Below are 19941 nucleotides of genomic sequence, written 5' to 3'. Positions count from 1 at the left end.
CTGCTTTATAACAGTTATAACTTATTTTCTCTTTACAATATTTAAATACAGAAAGCACTTGCCAGCTATCTTGTAACACTGCCCAAAGCATAATGCTGCAGCAATCAAAGCATATTATGTTGGTAAAACGTCTGTATTTCGTGGGAAATGACTGGAATGGTATTTTCTTGCAGAGACAAAACAAAGTGCTTGTAAGACGAAGAACTGAGTGTTGTAATGACCTTAATCTCCTCTCCTGCCACAATTTAATGGGAGCACAGCTTCAACACTTCAAAAATGAAGCTTATCACTGGAAAGAAAGCTCGTTTTCAACAAGCGCCAACAATAAACAGGTCAGATCTGGTTTCTTCTCTGAAAGAGGCTCTAAAAGGAACTGGTCAAAAAATATCTGTAAACTATTTTAAATGCTGATGACTTTATGTAACAACAGCAATCAAGTACCGGACACGGGCCTCCGCTGAATCCGGGTAAGTGAGGTTTAGCAATCGCTCTCTGGAAACGCCCTAGGAGAGCGTCGGGACTGACATCACACACTCTTCCTCTAAGGATTCTCTAAAGCTTAGGTAAGAGGGTCCTTCTCTTATCGATGCTCTTTTAAAGGAAGTGAAATAGACCAAGAGATCATCAGATGCTGTCAACTTCGGAGCTTCACCCCAAATAACAGGCCTTTTGCTTTGTACTTTTGGTAACTGAATTCTAGACAGCTTTATTCACAAACTGTGCTTTCTGCTACTATCCCTTCATTATCTCTTCAGGCGAAAACAGTACCTACGTTATTTCCCCCCCTCGGATCATTTTACGACGTCAAACCAAGACACCTCTTATTTGACTTTGCGTGTTCATCAATGATGGCAAAAGAAATCACACACCCTCTTTTCTAAACAGCGCACAAAAATATTACACTGAGCAATTTACCACTTTTTAATGACAATCACAATGATGAACAGAACCATCAGACTGAATAAAAATGGACACCTTTTTTCTGGTTGTTCCATTTGATCTTGGCAGTGCTGGTCTGCTCATCCTGCAAGGCTCCACAGGCCGTTCTCCAGAACCACCTGGATCAGCTCTCTTCAGGAAGGCAAGACTTCAAAAAGCCTCACCAACTTTTCCTCTGGACATCCCATGGGTCCTGATACAATTTCCATTTTAATGATGAGCTAGGAGGAAATTAGATCACATCCTCTAGAAAACTAAACGCTAAGGTCACAGTGCCAGTTCCCCAAGGAGGACGGTGTATTAATATATACTTTCTTTGTAAAGGAGATTAAAACATTTAAAAATCAAATCAAAGTAGAGATCCATGAATAGATTGTAACAAAGAAAACAAAACGCAAGCACCGTTCAGAGCGTGATTCTTCTTCCGGGAGGTCCCGTATTCCTCCCTATCTACCTCCAGCCCATGTGAATCTCTCTTTTTTGGCATATTTTTCAAGTCACACTTCCAAACTCTTCCATGTGTTCACGTCACCGCCTGTTCTACATGCCGAACCTAAGGACAGGGTTCCAAAAGATGAGCATCTTTTCAAATACGTCCTAAGCCTCCAGACTGCGTGACTTTGGCTGTGCACTTCGTTCAGAGTTCACCTTTCTGCTCTGTGGTTTGTGTTCTTTACACGACACTTCCTTGTCCTCACTGAAGAGAACGGGGACTCACATCACAGTGCAACTCTTCGCTTTGTCCTTTCGTAAGTCCGTAGCAACCGCAGAGAGTTCTGGTCTGCTGGCCATGTGCGAGATCCGCTTTGTGGCCCTCTGCGATTTGTTGCGCTTAACGTTTTTATTTGTCTTGTTTACACAGGCCAAGGTGGCGACGTGAAAAATGTCTCTGACGCTGTTTTCTGACTGTAAAGCTGAGCATTCGATGTAAGTGGCTGCTCCAATCTGTTTGGCCATGTTTGCGCCCTGAGAAGCAAAAGAATGCATCGTAATCAGCAAGAAGTCTTGGGGGAAAGTTATACAGTGTCTTCCCGATACTGCAAAATAAAGTGTAGTGCAAAATGTTTCTAGTATCTTAATTCTATTTCCCAAGTGCTGCTACAAAAAAAAAAAAAAAAGAAAAAAAAATCCTCCCCGTTTTACATAATAAATTTTAATAACAAATGATTTCATAAATATCTGCAGTCAAGACTCAGGCCTAAGATGTCTGATTATCATCACTCAATAGATAGTGCTTGACTTCCCAGAGGCGCGGGAGTCTGATTTTTGAGTGTAAACGGTGCTCGAAGCCAGTCGATAGGGTGTTTAACGGATGGAATTTAGAATCAATTTTGAGACGTATGGCCAAAATAAAGTGAGGAAAGGAATAACACTGTTACGGCATCTAGAACTTTGGGAAACACAAAATGCAGACTTTCTAAACATGGACCAGACAACTGGTGTAGACGGTAATAAGCACGTGTGCATCAAAACGACTTATTTAAGTAACTAGATTTGTATTAATTAGACATGTAAGACAAAGATGACCGCAGTATTTAAAATGATGAATACAAAGGAAAATTCTAGCTAATGCAACTTGAACTCTCTTCAGAATGCGGGCTTAAGTTTTAGGAGAAGGGACGTCTGAAACCGATCCCCCTCCCTTCTAGATACTTGGGGAAACGCCTGCAGAAACGAGGGATCTCCGGAAAACAGTTTCAAGGAGCGCCCTGCTCTACTGGCAATGTCCTTCTGAAGCACTTTATTGTACTGCTGAGTGTCAAGTACGATTCACTCTCTCACAGTGACTACCAAGTTGACCACGCTCTCCCTTGGATCTATTTAACTTTAACCCCAGTGAGAGCTGCAGAGATGTACGAAGGGTAGAATGTGCTCCACTGTTCACACACTCGGTCATCAATCATCACGTGATCACCCTACTGAGGGACAGAGCACTGCACACTTCCAAAGATGTTTCCCAAACTCGTCTTGTTTATGCATACACATATATCCTTATTAATCCTTATAAGTAAAGGGCTAAAAAAATATTGGAAAGCTTTTAGAGGGTCAGGCATCAAAGCACCATCCAAATCTCAGCCACACCCTGCCCAGATCACTCTGCAGTCTTCAGAATCTGAGCTACGGGCTGTCACCAGGGGCTGAGATGCCTGCTGTGAAGGCACGGGCACACCACCGCCAGCCCTTTCCTCCGTGTTTCCAGATGTCACCATCCCCACACGTGGCGCTCCTTCTGCATCTTCCTCAAGAGCCTTCAACCTGGAGCTGACCACCCGCGGAGCCTTTAGAAAAGCGGCCACTTTTAGTCTGAGTGATTTTCTACGTCCGTCATTCTTCACGAAAGCCACATTTGCACCCTGACAACATACATACCTGATCATAGGACACTGGTGTCTGTCTGTGATTTGAGAGCTCCACTAACGTACTAACATCTGTCCGAAGGTCAGATTTGCAGCCAACCAAGAGCATTTTGGTGTTGGGGCAAAACTCCTGGATTTCACCTTTCCACTATGGGGGTGGGGAGAGAGAAGAAAGATGAAAAATTAACAAAGCACAGGCATCTGTACGTTGGTAAACAATTCCTCCACTGGCCGACACTGGGAATGGGACCCAAAAGAACATTTTAAAGAAAGTGTCACTTCAGATGAAGAAGCAAATTTGCATTTATCTTTCAGTATCTTTCAGATATTAAGTTTTACTACTTAAAAAAAAGATTTATTTATTTGTCAGAGAGAGCAAGCGAGCGCACAAGCAGGGGGAGTGGCAGGCGGAGGGAGAAGCAGACCCCCTGCTGAGCAGGGAGCCCAAAGTGGGACTTAGTCCCAGGACCCCGGGATCACGACCTGAGCCGAAGGCAGATGCTTCACTGACGGAGCCACTCAGAAGCCCCAAGTTTTATTTTCTTTAACATCTTATTTGAGGGAGAGCGAGAGAGCAAGTAGGAGTGGGGGGAGGTGCAGAGTAGGGAGAGAGGTAGAGGTTGAGGGAGGAGGAGAAGCAGGCTCCCCGCTGAGCATGGAGCCTGAGGATGGACTTGATCCCAGAACCCTGGAATCATGACCTGAGCTGAAGGCAGACGCTTAACCGAATGAGCCACCTAGGCACCCCAAAGTTTTACTACTTTTTAAAGTGGGCCCATTTGGGAACACTTACGTATATTATTATCTATTCTCCCTCTCTGTGACTCAGTATCTGTCCCTCCTGCAAGAGACTGGCTGGGTGTTGTCAGAAGGTAGCTTCAATAATTTCTTAATTATTGGGGTATCTCTGAAAGATGAAAGTGCCTTAGGAATAATTATATATTCTAACAAGTGACTATCCCCTCAGATATGTTGAGTTGGACCTTCCCAGCATGGAAGGCTGAGAATAAGGCAGAGCCAACACAACACAGGCACACATCCACGAATCCCACCAACAATGACTGAACAGCCACCACGGGCTGAAATGCCTAATGAGACTTCAGGGGCGGGAGACAATGTTAATAAATAGAATGTCTGCCCTTAAGGAACCTCCATTCAAGTGACTGAATCAACACCGACCCTGACATTTACAAAGGCCCATCTTTTGGGCTCTCAGGAAGGCATCTGGTCCTATAGCGGATACTCCCTTCAGTTAGTTTTAAATTACGTTAAGTTGTTTAATGTTTCAATTTAGTCCAACTTGGCTAGTTGTTGCGGGACCGAATGAGAATTATCAGACCCTCCAGAAATGCCTAGCAGGGAATTCCAACTGTCCTCTTGAAGAGCAAACAGCTGACTTCTTGCGGTTTCATTTCCTCAACCTTGAGATGACCATCGGGATGGGAGTCAGGGACTCAGAGTGCTCCTAGGAGAGCTCTGACTCCTGGGCTGGGGGCACTGGAGGGCCGAGATCAGGACCAGGCTGGCTCTCCCAGCCCACGTGCACAAATATGCATCAACTGCTCTCCCAGGTACTGTGGTTGTTACAAAGGTGATTAAGACACAGCTGTGGGAGTCACAGAGGAGCAGGTTGACAAAGCCATGTATGTAATACTCGTAAGAGGGACATCCTGCAGGAGTCATTTAAAACACCACTAGCGGGGACATCTCCAGATGCGGCAGACCGAAGGAACCAATACACTTTCCACTTGAGCCTAATTTACCCACCAACTGCCTCCTTTCCTTCCTCTCCTCCAGTTATTTAGAAGCATCCACCATTGGCTAGATGGCACTGGAGTAGCAACTGGAAGATGAACTGAGGGGAAAAAAAAAATCTATCCTGCTTTATGTCACTCTAAACTCTTTGGTATTCAAGGACTTAAAGAGTCAATCAAGACAAACCATAGCACGGGTTATCATGAGCCTTAAACTTCACACAAATGTAAAACACATTCATTAATATCTCTAAGGCCAAAGTCACTATTCATTAGGTCTCAGAAGACAAAAGCAAAATAAAACAAGAGCGAGGCTTTTCATCATAAATTATGCATAACCTGATACTCCATCAAGTAAAGACTCCAGTAAACAAGCCATCTCTTTCATCTACAGACAAGCAGTAGACATGTCGTTATGCTGTTCTTCAGCTGTGTAATGACTCTGGCCTCCCTCTGCACGTCTAGCAATTGTTTACAAGCCTTGAAGACAGGAAAGGTGTATTCCCGCCCGAATCTGACAAACATTAGCATTATTTGTGTTAGGTAACACATTACTGAAAATTGAACGCAGTTAAAAAGAGCCTTTGATCTTCTAAGAAATTCCTATTTCATTGAGCTAACTGTGTTTGTCATGTCTCGTAAGGAGACAGGGGTGAGGGGGGAATACATCACTTTCAAATCCTAATTTCATAGCGACACGTAAGACAAGCAGTCACATATAATAGGGACATGCAAACTAGTGAAAACACGCAAGATAATGAAAACACTACCTCGCTCTCAACCACATCCTCTGCCTAAGCCTCAGTGCATGGGGAAGGGGGGGCCGCTCTACAGCAGGGTCTGATTCTGAAACCTCACAGCACTCAGGCCAGGACTGAGAAAACAGCTAGTGCCTAATACATGCTGACCCACGGACACACATACGCCTTCTGTGACTACCAGGAGGCTTAGTCCTAGGTTGGTGGAGGCCCAGGAACACTCCCCCCTCCCCCTGGCCTCCCCAGGACCTGTGACCCACCTACAACAGGCCCCCTTCCTCCTGATGTCCCCCTGGTTCCAGCCTGAACTTGCTCAGTGCCCTCCTGCACTTACAGACCCTCATGCACCCCCAGAAACTAGGTATGTTATCTACCACCTGCTTACAACTACTGTTTTTATTACTCTGTGATCTCTCTCTGACCACAGTTCACTCTGTCTAATGTCTGGAAAGACACCTGCACTCCTCCTGTAATAGTTCTATTGCTAATAAAGAACATTACCAAAGCACAGTTTCTTTATTAAAATGGCAATTATTGAGGCCAAATGTAAACCTGGGAGCTAAGGCGCAAACTACGAGGGAAATGAAGGATGGAAAAAAGAAAACACGTGCTTGAGAGTAATCAAATATAATTATTTTTAGCTGCACCATTTCCGCCCAAAGGATAAACACAGAGGCTTTTTACAGGGTATATTGTTTCTTAAAATGAAAAACTCTTAGGTTCATCATCAAAACTTGGGACATGTATGTGTGGAAACCCTATTATGGTATGGGAGTGGCTTGGGTTTTTTCCAATTTTTTTTTTTTAAGATTTTATTTATTTGACAGAGAGAGAGAGACAGTCAGCGAGAGAGGGAACACAGACAGGGTGAGTGGGAGAGGAAGAAGCAGGCTCCCAGTGGAAGAGCCTGATGTGGGGCTCGATCCCAGGACTCCAGGATCACGCCCTGAGCTGAAAGCAGACGCTTAATGACGGAGCCACCCAGGCGCCCCTTTTTTCTAATGTTTTAATTACACAATACACAGCACAGGGTAGTAAGTAGAGTGTTGGAGCTCCCCAGCCAGCCCCCCCATGTCTGTTTCCCACACACGGGCCAGGACTGAACCGGGCTATCCTCCCCAGCACTTGCCTTTTTTAGGACGCTGTCCAGAGTCTCTGGCCTGCTGATGTCAAAGCAAACCAGCACAGCGTCTGAATCCGGGTAGGAGAGGGGCCGGACGTTGTCATAGTAAGGAGAACCTGAGAAGAAACAAAGATACACCCATTTGCAGATACAACTTTCACGTATCCGTCATACATGAACTCCACCCTTCTGAGTTAGAGCCCTTGAATATCACACGGCCCCATTCCCACCTCCTCTAACTCTCGGAAAGGAACGCAAACCAGCAAAAGCCCAGAGGTAATATACTCCATTTCTACCAGAAGACAAGGAAGCTCACTGGTCTGTGTCTCAAATTCAAGAGGAGGAGCCAGAACCTTAAGGTGAAATGTGCACAGCTTGGAGCCCCCCACGGTACCGGGCAACGTGCAGAGCAGAACCCACAGTCAGGTGGTCTGGGGCGCAAATCCACCTCCACCCCTGAAGGCGGGGGGGCTAGGTAGATTTAGGACTGTGTGTCTCTGATTCTTTACTGTAAAATGAAGACGACAACAGTTCTTACGTACTCACCTGGGATTAATGAACCCTGGCAGTGACTGGCATTTAGTAAGGGATTCTAAGTATCGACTATGGTTATGGTCGCGTTGTTGCTGTTACAGGCTGCATGGAAGCAAACATCATAAATGGAGCTACTTCTTGGGAAAGAGACGAGAACTCAGGATCTCTCGGACACTAGGATGGGATGAGTGGGCGAGGGAGGAAAGGGCCAGCTCTGCAAAGAGAACCGAAGCAAACACAAGAGCCACCCTATGGCAAAGTTACAAGTCTGGATAAGCCACTGATCTTCGAGCTTGCTTAAACTTACATTCAAACCCTATATGGACTCTCTTCCTGTTACAACCAAAGAAAGTAATAAATGCCACATTGGATGATGTCCCTTTTTTACACAGTTCCATCTCAGAGAGGGAAGGATCTCAGACCGAGTTCAATCCAGGGTACCCGAAAGGTTCAAGCCAGCAGTCAATTAATACAATCCCAGAACCATCTCATCGTTTAGAAAATTTCTTCTACTCCTTTAAGAATCCCAAATGATGGGCAATTACAGGAAGTCAGTTTTCATAAAATGGTATGAGTATAAAATGAAACACAGCTTGCCAATGTTATTTGTTCTTTAAGAAAGTCATTTTCCGTATTCCGTACACTATTGTTTCACACGCCATCACACGAAAATCGTTTCACATGTGTACATATTTGGGTCCAGAAGAGAGAGAGAAAATCTAAAGCTACCAAAGTTGTTTTGAAACCCAATTCATTTTGACATCACCTCCCATTTCCAGCAGGAAAACATGACATGTTGTCCCCTGAGAAATCAAAACCCCCATTGTCAAAGTCAGCAGGAGAGAAAGACTGAAGAAGTTTTTAAAATAATCCTTTGCGATTCTATCAAAACAACATTTTTCAGGAGGCTGCTCTGGAGACTGTGAGTTCCTATAGCCAGGGTGCATCGTCCCTACTCACAGTATATCCTGGGTCCCTAGCATTCACGACGCGACCCCATGAACACTGTGGCCTTCTCACTAGCTGCTTTCAGGATGGATGTGACAACTTACAGCTAGCTCTGTCTATAAGCAAGGAAGACGGGAATGTTCTAGGAACCAGGAAGAAATCTAAGCCAGAAATTTTCACGAGCTACAGGAGCTCCCTACACACATCTGGAATCAGGACTCTGGTGTAACAGAGACTGACAACTGAAAGACATTTTCAGGGGCGCCTGGGTGGCACAGCGGTTAAGCGTCTGCCTTCGGCTCAGGGCGTGATCCCGGCGTTATGGGATCGAGCCCCACATCAGGCTCTTCCGCTATGAGCCTGCTTCTTCCTCTCCCACTCCCCCTGCTTGTGTTCCCTCTCTCGCTGGCTGTCTCTCTCTCTGTCGAATAATAATAATAAAAAAAGACATTTTCAAAAAGCTTAAAGGGTTTGGAGTTTTAAAAAAATCAAGCCGTTTTAAATATTAAGGCATACTGGAATGAAGTGCTCTCTGAAAATGACAAGTTGTGACTGCTTTTTTAGCCACTTGAAGAAATCTGAGGTCAAGAGAATAATTCACAAACAGCTCACTAATTTAAACATTTTGAGAGGTCTCAGAAATGAGATGGCTTATCACTGTTTCTGGGTATTATGGTTATTTCTGTATTTGTTCTGTGAAGTTCCATTGCAACTTCTCTCGCTTCTGGATCCGAAGTCTAACTTTGATACGGCTTCTTCTGTAAACATTTAGGAAGTCTCTTGCCAAACAGAGTCAGAAAATTCCAGACTGCAGAGTGGAAATCCAAACACGTACACTACTATGACTTCCTCTGCTCTTCCAAGTTGGCAAGATAGGACATGACCCCAAACCCATAAAGTACAGCTCTCCAATAATCCCAGTGCTCAGGAGCCCAACAAGGCCTCAGAGATCCTTCTTGGAAATGCACTCACATTACAAAACACAACTAACTCACTGTGGCTACTTTCCAGCCTCAATCAGACCTGAACTCCGGAGAAAAGGCCAACTCCAGGTGCTTTCAGGACAGGAAGTAGGACTGGATAAGAGTACCCCACCATGGATCCCAGAGCTAAGAGTACTCTACATAACAATGGAGACCATCTTTGCCCAATACAAAATTGGGGAAAGACACCTGGGGCATTACCAAGGTGCTAAAATAGAAAAATTAACACTGGGATTACTGGTAAAATCTAGAGGAATGGTTTCAGCACTCAGGTCACCACGTGGCTGCAGAGAATACCCCTCCCTCCCTTTGGGGACTGGGCTTCTCTCCCCCACAGTTTATGGCCACAGAGAGGATCTGGCTTTGTCCTCAAGGCTGGAAGGAGACTCCTTACTACTATCAAGTGAGCAGCCTTCTGCGCTTAGCAGGTATACCCATAGAGCCGCACAATGCAGACACTGGGCTGACTTGAAAATGGAGACATTTGCAACTGAACCCAAATTCTTACGGAGGTCTGTTTCTGCTTTTGTTTTTATTTGGCTTAATACTTTGAGGAAATTACATTTGTATGTAAAAGTTCCTGAGAAGGAAACCACCTTGCCTGGTGAGGTAGAGAGGTAATTGTTAAGAGCTTTAACAAGATCTAATTAGAAATGCCACTTTGATCCTGTCTTATTACTTTCGCTAATGATCTGCACTTTTAGATCAACAAGTGTCCAAAGGTGGTAATAAAACTGATCCCCACATTTATTAGCTGTAAGCATAATTTGTCTAACCACTAACTACAAGAGCAATTTGTCATTAAAAATAAAAAGGCCATTTGTTCATTTTATTTTTTGATAGGGTTAAGGTGAAACTTGTTTTGGATTGAAAAATCTGTCTCTACTGTTTTGTAGTAAAGAAAAAAAGGCACTATAGAATTAGAGAACTGTTCTACCAGGAAAAACTCATAACAATTCATCAGCTAAGCAGGGCCTTCAGTTAAAAAAAAAATCCAGTGTAATTTGACAGTGTCCACTCTGTGTTTAAGCACTCTGAATTCTTCCCTATTCTTCCCATAAAGCCCGTGTTACTGCGCGAAGGAAGTAAGAGAAGCAAAGCTGGACAGTGCAGGGTGTAATCACTGGCATGCGTGGGAGAAGTCACCAGCCCAGGAAGAACGAAGAGGAATTCCAGGAATGCCCCTGGGAAGTGACAAGCCACGTGGGCAGGCAGAAGTGACACCAAAGGAAGGAGCTGAAAGTAAGCCGACGAAATGGACAATGTCTGCCTCGAACTCCTACTTCCCTCCAGAAAAGTCTTCAAACATTCCAGGAAGCCAAACAGCAAAAAATTTAACTTCTGTAGGTTTAAGAGATGCACATGAAAAAGCTTCCAGGGTAAGTGCAGGACTGAACCCGACCACAGGAAGGGCTTCCACATTCTGTAAGGAAGGAAGTACTGAACTGGGGATGAACGAGGGCCTCATTCAGTTAGCCCAGGTACTGAGCTTCGCTTGTCAAATACCACTCTTTCTCAGCATGGGAATTCCCAGATGCTGCATTTCTGTTCCACTCCATGAAACTCCAAGCACACAGCACGCTGGTTCCAAAGTCCTTGCTAATTCACCTGTCAGAGCATCAAAGGGAAAACTCCAGGAAACTGTGTATTGTAAAGAAACAACTACAGCACTATGCAAAATGTGTCCGTCCCCCGCCCAATACAGTCAAAGAGCCTTGCTGGGCAGACCGGAATCAGCGAGCATTTGGGGTTCTCAGAGTTCCTCAAGCTTGGCAAACATCAGCAAAGTTCTAAAAGGCTTTTGAAACTTCAGGTCTAACCATCTTTGTCTTCAAGATCATTAATTCCGGGTGACAGCAGTATTTCCAGCCCAAGAATAGTCACAAAGTGCCTCACCCAGAAACTAATTCTGCAGACACATAGCTGCTTGCTTCAGTCATCCTTGCACGAAGATAGAACATACCATATATGTCCATAATTAAATGTATATGTAAGAAGATTCATGCCCAAAAGCCAGGCTTTATGGAACCTTTTGCAAAACCAGTTCAAACACTGAGGCTTTATAGGAGCTTGAGAGCTGCAAACCCTTCTAGCCGAGTATTTCAGAAACTAACTCCCTTTCCTTGAACTTGAAACAGGGATTCCCTGTCCCCACATAAGAAATTCCTACCAAGAACAATAAAATTGGGAATACTGCATAATTTTGGCAGAGAAAATATATTAACCTTTGGTATTTTTAGTGGCCAGCAAGAGAACATCTGTAGGGAACAGCAGCTAACATGTGAGCCTGTATGAGCGGCCAATTTATTACCAGATTCCATTTCCTCATGCCATCTCTACTGAGAGTGAAAGCTTCGAATCAGCAATAATCTCAAGAATGTGAATCAAGCCTGGGCAGAGTTTTGTTCCCAAGAAGTGCGCACTGTAAGCGCCATGCCCATAAAAATGCAACAAACATTCCCAGGGAGGCCATTTCCTTTGTTTCTTTAGAAGTTCAGATTAATTGGAATTATGAACAGATTTTATGAAAATTTGAGGGCATTTCTGTGTTGCTATAAAAATACAATCAATATTTTCAATTTCTGGGGGCAATGCAGGCACATAGTTGGAGAGAAAGTCAAAGAGGCAGAAATGATTGCTATTTTTTGAGTTTTAAATAAAGCTTTCACTTTAAACTCCTAATCTTATTGAGATACTTTAAAAAAAAACAGGAGACTCAAAATATTTTACTTGGAAGGAGAACCATGGTAGGTCACAGAACTTTGGGGATAAGCGTAGATGGGTATTTTCAAAATTACATTATCATTCTGTAAAAGATTGAAGATTTTGTGTTTTATATCCTACTTAAGCATCTGATTCCTTGGAGGGAAGGCCCATGAGTGACTTCACCTTGCCACATGCTGTGTCATCAGGCTCATTTTTCAAAACCAACGTGCACAACACCTGATAGAACTTCTGAGGCAGCTGACATTCCATGCCAATGAAACTTCTGTTTTGTCAAGGGGATCTCTGGGTAAAGTTGCCAATATACAGGAACCGAAATGTTTAAAGGGCGTCGGGAAATGGCTAAGGCACAACGCTTTCATTTGCCACTGCCCACCAGGCGCGAGGAGCTAATCAGAGAAACGACTGGTCCTTGGTGCCGGATCTACATGCAGGAACTGATGAGTAACCAATCTGGGCATCTCACTGAAATGCTCATTTAGCAAGAAACCAGGTTGGTGGGAAACACATGACAAAATGAGATTTTTAAAAAGGCCTGGAAGTAGATATGCACTTAGGGAATTCATATCTTTTCTTTTTCCCTAATGCATGGTGGACAAATCTCCAAGTATAGTTTTATGTATTGCTTACTGAAAATCACCATACAAATTCAGAGCGCTCTAGTTTTGCCTTAATCTGCATCTCTTACAGGGTTTCAGGGTGAAAACTGAGTCGAGCCTAGTTTTGAAACTCTAAGCTACTCGGGATCACGACCACCTTAAAATCTAATTGGTTTTCTGCACTTTTGCCCCTGATATTCCCATCACAAGTCTTCCTGCTTCTCTGGCTTCTTTGTAAATTCTTGCCCTCTTCCTTTCTCTAAAGAGATTAATTTAGGTGAGAATTCTTCAACTTTCGGGATCTTGTTTTCACTCATAGTCGTTAAATGTAGGCATGTTTTTTCAAGTGGGAGGGCTGTTAAAGACATAAGAACTGAGTCAACTTCTAGAGATAAGGAAGGAATTGTGGTGGGTTTCAATGAGAATGAGTCACCAGTCAGGGGGCTTGGGCTGGCCCTGTGGCCTTCAACTATTCTTTGGGTCTTCTTGCTGTGAGGTGAATTTGGCTTTAGAATCTCTGGACTCACCCTCCTATAAACAAGGACTAAGATGGGGGGGGCATGAGTACCCTGAGGGCAGGAACTACCTTGCCCCATCCCCTCCCTTGGTCCCGCAGCATCCAGCAGAATTCCTGCATACAAAGTACCTTAAAAAACATTTACTGGTTTTATAATCATTTCTACAGGTCTTGCCTTGATATGTTAATTTACATGTTAAATCACACAAAAAAAAGGGACCAGTGAACTCTTTTGAAGCTGCTTTTCTGGATTAATCATATACTAATCCCCAACACTGCTGAAACACTTGGATCCCTGTTAAACATTTCAGTTCAGTGCTTGTCATGAAGACGATTCTTCAAATGTGATGGGTAAGGTACAAATATAATATGCATTGACTCCTCCAAAGTCGGGCCAAGGGTAATTGAGTCTTCTTTCTTCTCTTTTCCTTTAAGCGTAAGATTTAAACAATACTACATTCTCTGTTAATTATGCTAAAAATTAACACCGAATTGCTAACTTTAGCACCCATGGATTAAAGCAGCTTGTATCATGACAAGATTCAAGAGTGCTCATGAGGCAATAGCATAGTTATTGTGGGGGAATTTTAGCAGCTGAATTGAGTATTTTATAACTAATAATATGCCTTAAATAAAGCATGCATTAACTTGCACTGGTTAAAAGCTGGCATGAATGATTATTACTCCCTAAATCACGTGTGCTGAAATTACACCGCAATCAAATCACTTAGGAAAAGATATGGTGATCTTTAAGTGACTAAGTTTCTATTATTAGAAACTTAAGCGTTTGGCTTCATGCTACGAACAGCTTCTGTGCTTGGCCAATGTGGCACATTCTGAAATCCAAGATATTAGAACTACTTTGGTCTCACTTATCACTTCAAAATGTTGAAACCATTACCCACTGTTTTGCAGGAACTCAGAGTGCATCTGACAATCCTTAGGAGCATTTCTGCAACTAGTAATAAAAATGCTCACCTTAACAAGGAAAAGGCAGTATTTCTCATTAAAGCCCAGAGGATGACAGATCTGTATCCAAAGACTACCTTTAACTATCCCCCTCTTAGAGGATTTACAGTGGCAATATTTAAAAGAAGGTTTTGTTTACTCTGAGGGGGCGGCTGGAATAACTTCAAGAAGCTATAAGACATCAAATGGCAAATTGCCATTTGTGGTTGCTTTAATTGGTGCGTGCCTTGAGGGTGGGAAGGAGGAAGTGTTTCCTACCAAACGAGGCATGAGCTAGGGACTACTGACTAGGGAAATACATGGCAACCAGGTGGAACGGGGCCCTTGGGTACAAGAACCGGACAAAATGAGCTCAACGTAGGTGGAATATCAGGTAAGCTAGGCAGGGAGAGCTTCCTTCTCCCCACTCCCTGCCTCACTAGGGCTATATGACTCTTGGGGCAAGACTATAAATTAACACCGCATCTCTAAGGCCTAGCAGAGGAGGGCCTGTTCATAGTGGGTGTGGAAAGAAAGGAGGGGAAGAGAGAGAGAGAGTGGAAAGAACTGTTAAGTACTGTGCCCTAAAAAAGTGGGGAATGAATTGGTGCAAAGAGGCCCCACATATCCTAGTTCCACTTGATGTTCTTTCCTACACCCAAAGTAGCAATTTTGCCTATGCACTAACTGCATGACTGCTGGGGGAAAAAGGAGACCCCTGATGAGACGCTGTCCAAGTACAGAAGCCACAGACGACAACTACTTCTGGCTCCTAAATGTTTGCCCCTCTGCTAGAAGGCTAGACAGGATGCGAATACCACGCAAAGGACAACGTTTACGCCCTCTCTTTCTACCTAAGAGAAGTTAGGCATACCTCATTTTTCTTATTAATCGTCAACTTCCACAAAGTTCTAGAAGGGGGAAATTTAGGACTTTAGAGACTTTGGCTTGAATGTTCTCTCCAGAGTTAAATTATTAGCAGTTGGAAAAAATAAACATATCAAGAGGCATCAGTCATATGCAATTATTTTCACAACCTGAACCAAACAAATGTCTTAGTGGGCAAAGAAAATGTCAAGTATTTGTCAAAAAATAATCCTGTTCAGAAATTTGTTATGAAAACCTTGAGATGAAGTAGAAAAATGTTTGGTACTTGATACGATTAGCCACTGATGCAATGGCTCTTGCTAGATGTTTTTCACTCAAGGATGATAAACCATTTTTGGTGGAAACAATCTATTCTTAGAATTTAACAAGTGCTTGGTGACCGTGCTTAATTAACTAACGTTTCACCTCCCCAACACCATAACAGGATTCTAACTAATTCCCTTATGTCTTTTTCCCCCCCATTTGTATAAATCTAAATTCCAACTAAGATTGCATTACCGGATAATTCTGCAGTGTGGTGTTTTCTTAATCACGGTTTTTTCAAACCTTTATTATTTTAGTTAAACATGCATAGGTTTTGTTTCATTAAATAAAAATACCAGTGATTATTTCACTACAGACTTCATTTCAGGTGATTATCTTTAATCTGATGCAAGGCAGTGTTTATAAAGTTGCCATTCTTTGTGCACAGGTAATTCAGTGGTAATAAATGTCGGGGAATCTTATCTCCTTGGAAACTAGCATATGATTATTCATTTGTTCATTTAACACATTTTACTCGGTGACTACCGCGTACAAGGGGTGATGTTACGGGGGCAGGACTACAAACTCGCGGGCATGGATTACATATTTGAGAATATCTGAAGTGCTTTATCTGCACACATGAAGCATAGTCTCCAACTGTAAACTGACCACATTTTGTTTTCTAGCCTTTGAAAAAACAATGTGCCTCTTTTCTCCTAAAAAAAAAAAGCCAATTTAGCCCTTTGGTCGCCTCATCTAAAATCTCCATTGGTGGTCCTGTGACTCATGAAGCAGGACCCAAGGGAGGCATAACCAGCATTCCTGTAAGCCCCGCCATGCCCTCTCCCTACCCAAGTGAGTCTCCTTCCTAAGTCCACCAGGAAGGGTGGCACTGTTCAGAATGGGGCTTGCTGTGTAGGTGGTGAAAACCCCAGCATGGGATGCTAGATCCACCGGGACTGACAGCTGGAGCCCACAGAGGTCCTGGGAAACAAAGGACTTGCCTGCCTGGTGTACAAAGGCCAAGAAGCATAGAGCTGGGAGAGATCCTGCACATTGTCTAGCTCTGTATCTTCTTTTCAGATGATGAGACGAGACTCTAGGAGGTAGGGATTTGCACACAGAAATCACAGAATCACTGGTAACCAGCAGCTAAGATCTAAACACGGTTTTTTGTTTGTTTGTTTAATCAACAATGGATCAGAATTACAGATCCCATGCCTAAATAATTCTTATCAAGAATTAGGTCCGAACAGGCTGCGGAGGGGCGGCTAAGTACTGACACGAATTATTGGTACCATACCAGCTGTCCTGCACGCCAGGCGTAACAAATATCAGGATATGTCTGGGTATTAGAGCCCATTAAGTAATAGGCTATGTAACAATTCCCATAATAGGAACTACTGAAATAAGAAAACACTGCAATTGGGTCTATCCACACCTTCCTGTAGCCGCGAGACTGCGTGCACACCCCGGTACAAACACTGTGAGGTTCCGGTTTGGCAGCCCTTGGCAAGCTTGCGGAAGAGCCTGACTCTCCACCGCGGGGCGGGGGACAAAATCAGCGCCTCTCACTGCAACACTCTGAGCATCTGGCACCGGCCTTGGAGAGGCGCTCGTGGGAGCCTTCTCCTTTGCCTTTGTGCAGGGACTGCCTCTGGCGACCCTGTCAGTCTGGTCCCTTCCTTGTGCTCGCTAATTCCCTGTACCCACCCCGCGGGGGCTTCAGAGGTTAAAACCAAGGGCTGTGGGAAGCTCGCACAGCCCAGAAGCACCTCCACGAGGCCACTCCCAGCTGGGCGCAGGTCCGCCTCGCGGGCCTCCCTGCCTGACAGCAACGCCTGCGTGTTGGCACTTGCGCGCTCGTCCTCGCTAGTTTCACCGGGATTTGGCTCCTTTCACCCGCGGCAGCCCAACTCCCTGCTAAGCTCCCAGACCTAAGCCCAAGGGCCTTCACCCGGCCTTCCCGGTGGCTCCTCCTCCTGCAGAGGCGACACCCTTCTGGGAAATGCGATTCCTCCCCTCCCCCCTCCGACCCTCCCAGCACTGCAGAGTGTGAGTGGGGAAGGGGGGGGGGGACGGGTACCAGCCCCAGATTCCAGGTGGAGCCTCCCACCCTCACCGCGCCTGACCCAGCCCAGATCCCTAATAGCCGCGTGCTGGGAGCCTCCCCCGCGGGGTACCCGTCCTCTCTACCACCGCGCGCAGGTAGGTGGGTGGGCGCAGAGAAGGCGATAACCCGGCCTTGAACCCCAGACCCTTGAAAATAATTCACCACGACGCCAATAATTCAACTGGACAGGAAGGTCAAAGGCGAAGAGTGCTGCCCGCGCGGCCTTACAGGCTGGCGGAGGGTGATGCAATGGGGGGTCAGGAGAGAACTGCGAGGGCCGGGGTTGGGGGGGGGGGGGCTGCGGCGTGATCACTGGGGGCGGCGAGGGGTGTCGGATCTGCAGATCCGCACCGAGGCTGCGCGGGCGGCGGGCGGCAGGACACGAGGGCCGGCGACCGCTCTGCCGAGTGCTGCCCGCGCCACCAGCGCATTCCTCGCTGTAGGCGTCACGAGCGTCGCGGCTGCTCGCGCTCACGTTGCTCTCCCCCCAAGCGCTGAACACACACGTAACTGCGTCGCTTCGGGGATTTTCTCCCACCTCCCACCGCTCCCGCTGCGCTCCCCGCCTCTCCGACAATCATCAGGTTAGCTCCTGGAAGGGCGCCCGCCACGAGCCAGGTCGTTCTGAGGCGGCGCACGCATCCCCCCCACATCGGGCCACCTTGGCACCCCACAGGCGACTCGGGAACGACCCCCCGCCCCCGGGCCAACCGCTCCCCGGCCACCTGGCCACAAGCGGCTCCACTGCGGGGTCACCCGGCGGGCACACAGCGCCCTTCTCTCCCCACTCCCATTCCCCCCTACCCATTGTCGTCCCCCACCCCCACCCAGAAGGGACAAAATGTTCACCCAGCAGGGACCGCGGGAATCCTTCGGCAGAGCCAAAGTTAACCCAGGGGCGCAGAGTGCCCTGGTGGCGCGCGGCTGGGTGCTTGGGAGCGTGCCACGCGCGGGGTCCCGAGCCCCGCCACGCACCCTGGTGCTGCTGGAAACCCGCCCCAAGCGCCACGCGGTCCGATGACTCTCTTACCCGAGGTGTCCCACAGGCTCAACTCTATTCTTTGTGTGTCGATTTCAAAACTGGCCGTGTAATTCTCAAACACTGTAGGGACGTAATTCTGGACAAACAAAATGGACAGAGGAAGGAAAGAGGGCAAAGAGGTTATCTAAAATGCACGACACCCGTACAACACCCTCTGAAAATCGCTTCCTCACTCCCCAATAAAAAAAAAAAATCCCACACACCAGACCCGCGGACCCTTTCCGAAACCCCGGACTCACCCACCACCCGCACCACCCAGCTCTGCAAGACGCGAGGATCCAAACCCCCCAACCCGGGGTTCCGCACACATGACCGAACAAGTTTCACAGACTAACAGTAGAATGTGCAGACTCGTCCCCTAAACGCTTCCAGCTCACTTTCCCTTTCAGGGCAGTCTCATCAGGCGGAAAGTAGCAAGAAAGACTGCTTAGAAAAAGAAAATCGGGTGAAGGGGGAAAAGCGAGGAGAAGCCCAACCCGAGACGGGGGATTCCCGCGGGCCGACCCCCTCCCTCGTCCAAGCCCCTGCCCGCCACACTCACCTCGGGGAAGCAGTCTTTAGCGAAGACATGTAGCAGCGCAGTTTTCCCACACTGACTGTCTCCCACTACTACTATTTTGCATTTCACGTTCTGATTAGGATCCATGATAGATTTACTAGATAATTTCTGGCTGGCTCTTCTCTCCTTCATTGATCTTGCCTTATTTTCTCTTGGAACAGGAATTTTCTCTTAAGAGGAAAAAAATATATATTTCTCTCTATAAAAAGCAGATATAAAAATACAACGCAAAACTGGTGGGAACTCCTGAAGCGCAGCGCAGACGAGGGGCTAGAGGAGCAGGCTCGTTACTCCCCTCCAACTGAAGTTTTCTGCCTGACTCCACACCGCGCTTCCCAAGTCCAATTCCGATCCGACTGCTTTGTTTCACGCTCTCTGCGCGGCTTTATAGGCCCGGCCTTCCAATCCTCTTTCTCAATGAGAGAAGGAAACTGATCCGCCTCCTCCCCTTTTATGGAGCCTGGGAGCAAGCGCTGTCTCGTTTCTTGCCGAAAATGTAAACAGTGCGCCCTCTAGGGTGACCATGTGGGATCTATTTCCAGACTAAGTCTGGGACAACTTGAAGACCCCAACTATGCTTTGCTGATGCATGGGACTGTAAGTCCAGGAGGAGGTGGGAAACGGAATGTCTGTGCATATCGATTTTTATTAGGATTCCTTTAAAAACGTTTTAATAAGGGCTGCTGCAGATAAGCCTCATGAACATTTGTGAAAGCAAAAATATTTCTCACCCAAGTTAAGACAGTTAAAAAAACATAGGAAGCAAATCTTGGGTTAGAAAGGGTTAAGTGGTTGTATTTTTTTTTTTTTTTTTTTTTTTTTTTTTTTTTTTTTTTAGAAAGAAATGGTTTCTATCACGTATATAGGCCATGGAACAATAGCTAAGCCAGGCTATTTCAGATGCGGGAACTG

At 45.7% G+C, this 19941-nt stretch overlaps 1 protein-coding gene across 1 annotated transcript; it reads right to left on the bottom strand.

Moving 5' to 3' along the window:
• Positions 1 to 907: 907 nt before the first annotated feature.
• RND3 (Rho family GTPase 3) lies at positions 908 to 19391 on the bottom strand. Its single transcript, XM_008686971.2, has 5 exons — positions 19012 to 19391; positions 18459 to 18546; positions 6938 to 7047; positions 3310 to 3444; positions 908 to 1905 (listed from the first exon to the last, which is right to left on the bottom strand). Exons 1-5 carry the CDS (start codon positions 19159 to 19161, stop codon positions 1654 to 1656), a joined length of 735 nt encoding a protein of 244 aa, XP_008685193.1. The 5' UTR covers positions 19162 to 19391; the 3' UTR covers positions 908 to 1653.
• Positions 19392 to 19941: the final 550 nt, after the last annotated feature.

This window comes from Ursus maritimus, unplaced genomic scaffold, assembly GCF_017311325.1.
Source record: "Ursus maritimus isolate PB19 unplaced genomic scaffold, ASM1731132v1 scaffold_1, whole genome shotgun sequence".
In the NCBI taxonomy this organism is placed as follows: Eukaryota; Metazoa; Chordata; class Mammalia; order Carnivora; family Ursidae; genus Ursus; species Ursus maritimus.
Note: the sequence above shows the minus strand (reverse complement) of the source record. Positions and strands in the feature narration are given on the sequence as shown.

Coding starts and splice junctions, on each gene's coding strand:
- RND3 (XM_008686971.2), bottom strand. CDS start 19,161: ATGAAGGAGAGAAGAGCCAGCCAGAAATTATCTAGTAAATCTATCATG. Junction 18,547..19,011: donor CTAAAGACTGCTTCCCCGAG/GTGAGTGTGGCG, acceptor TTGTTTGTCCAG/AATTACGTCCCTACAGTGTT. Junction 1,906..3,309: donor CACCAGTGTCCTATGATCAG/GTATGTATGTTG, acceptor TTTGCTTCTCAG/GGCGCAAACATGGCCAAACA.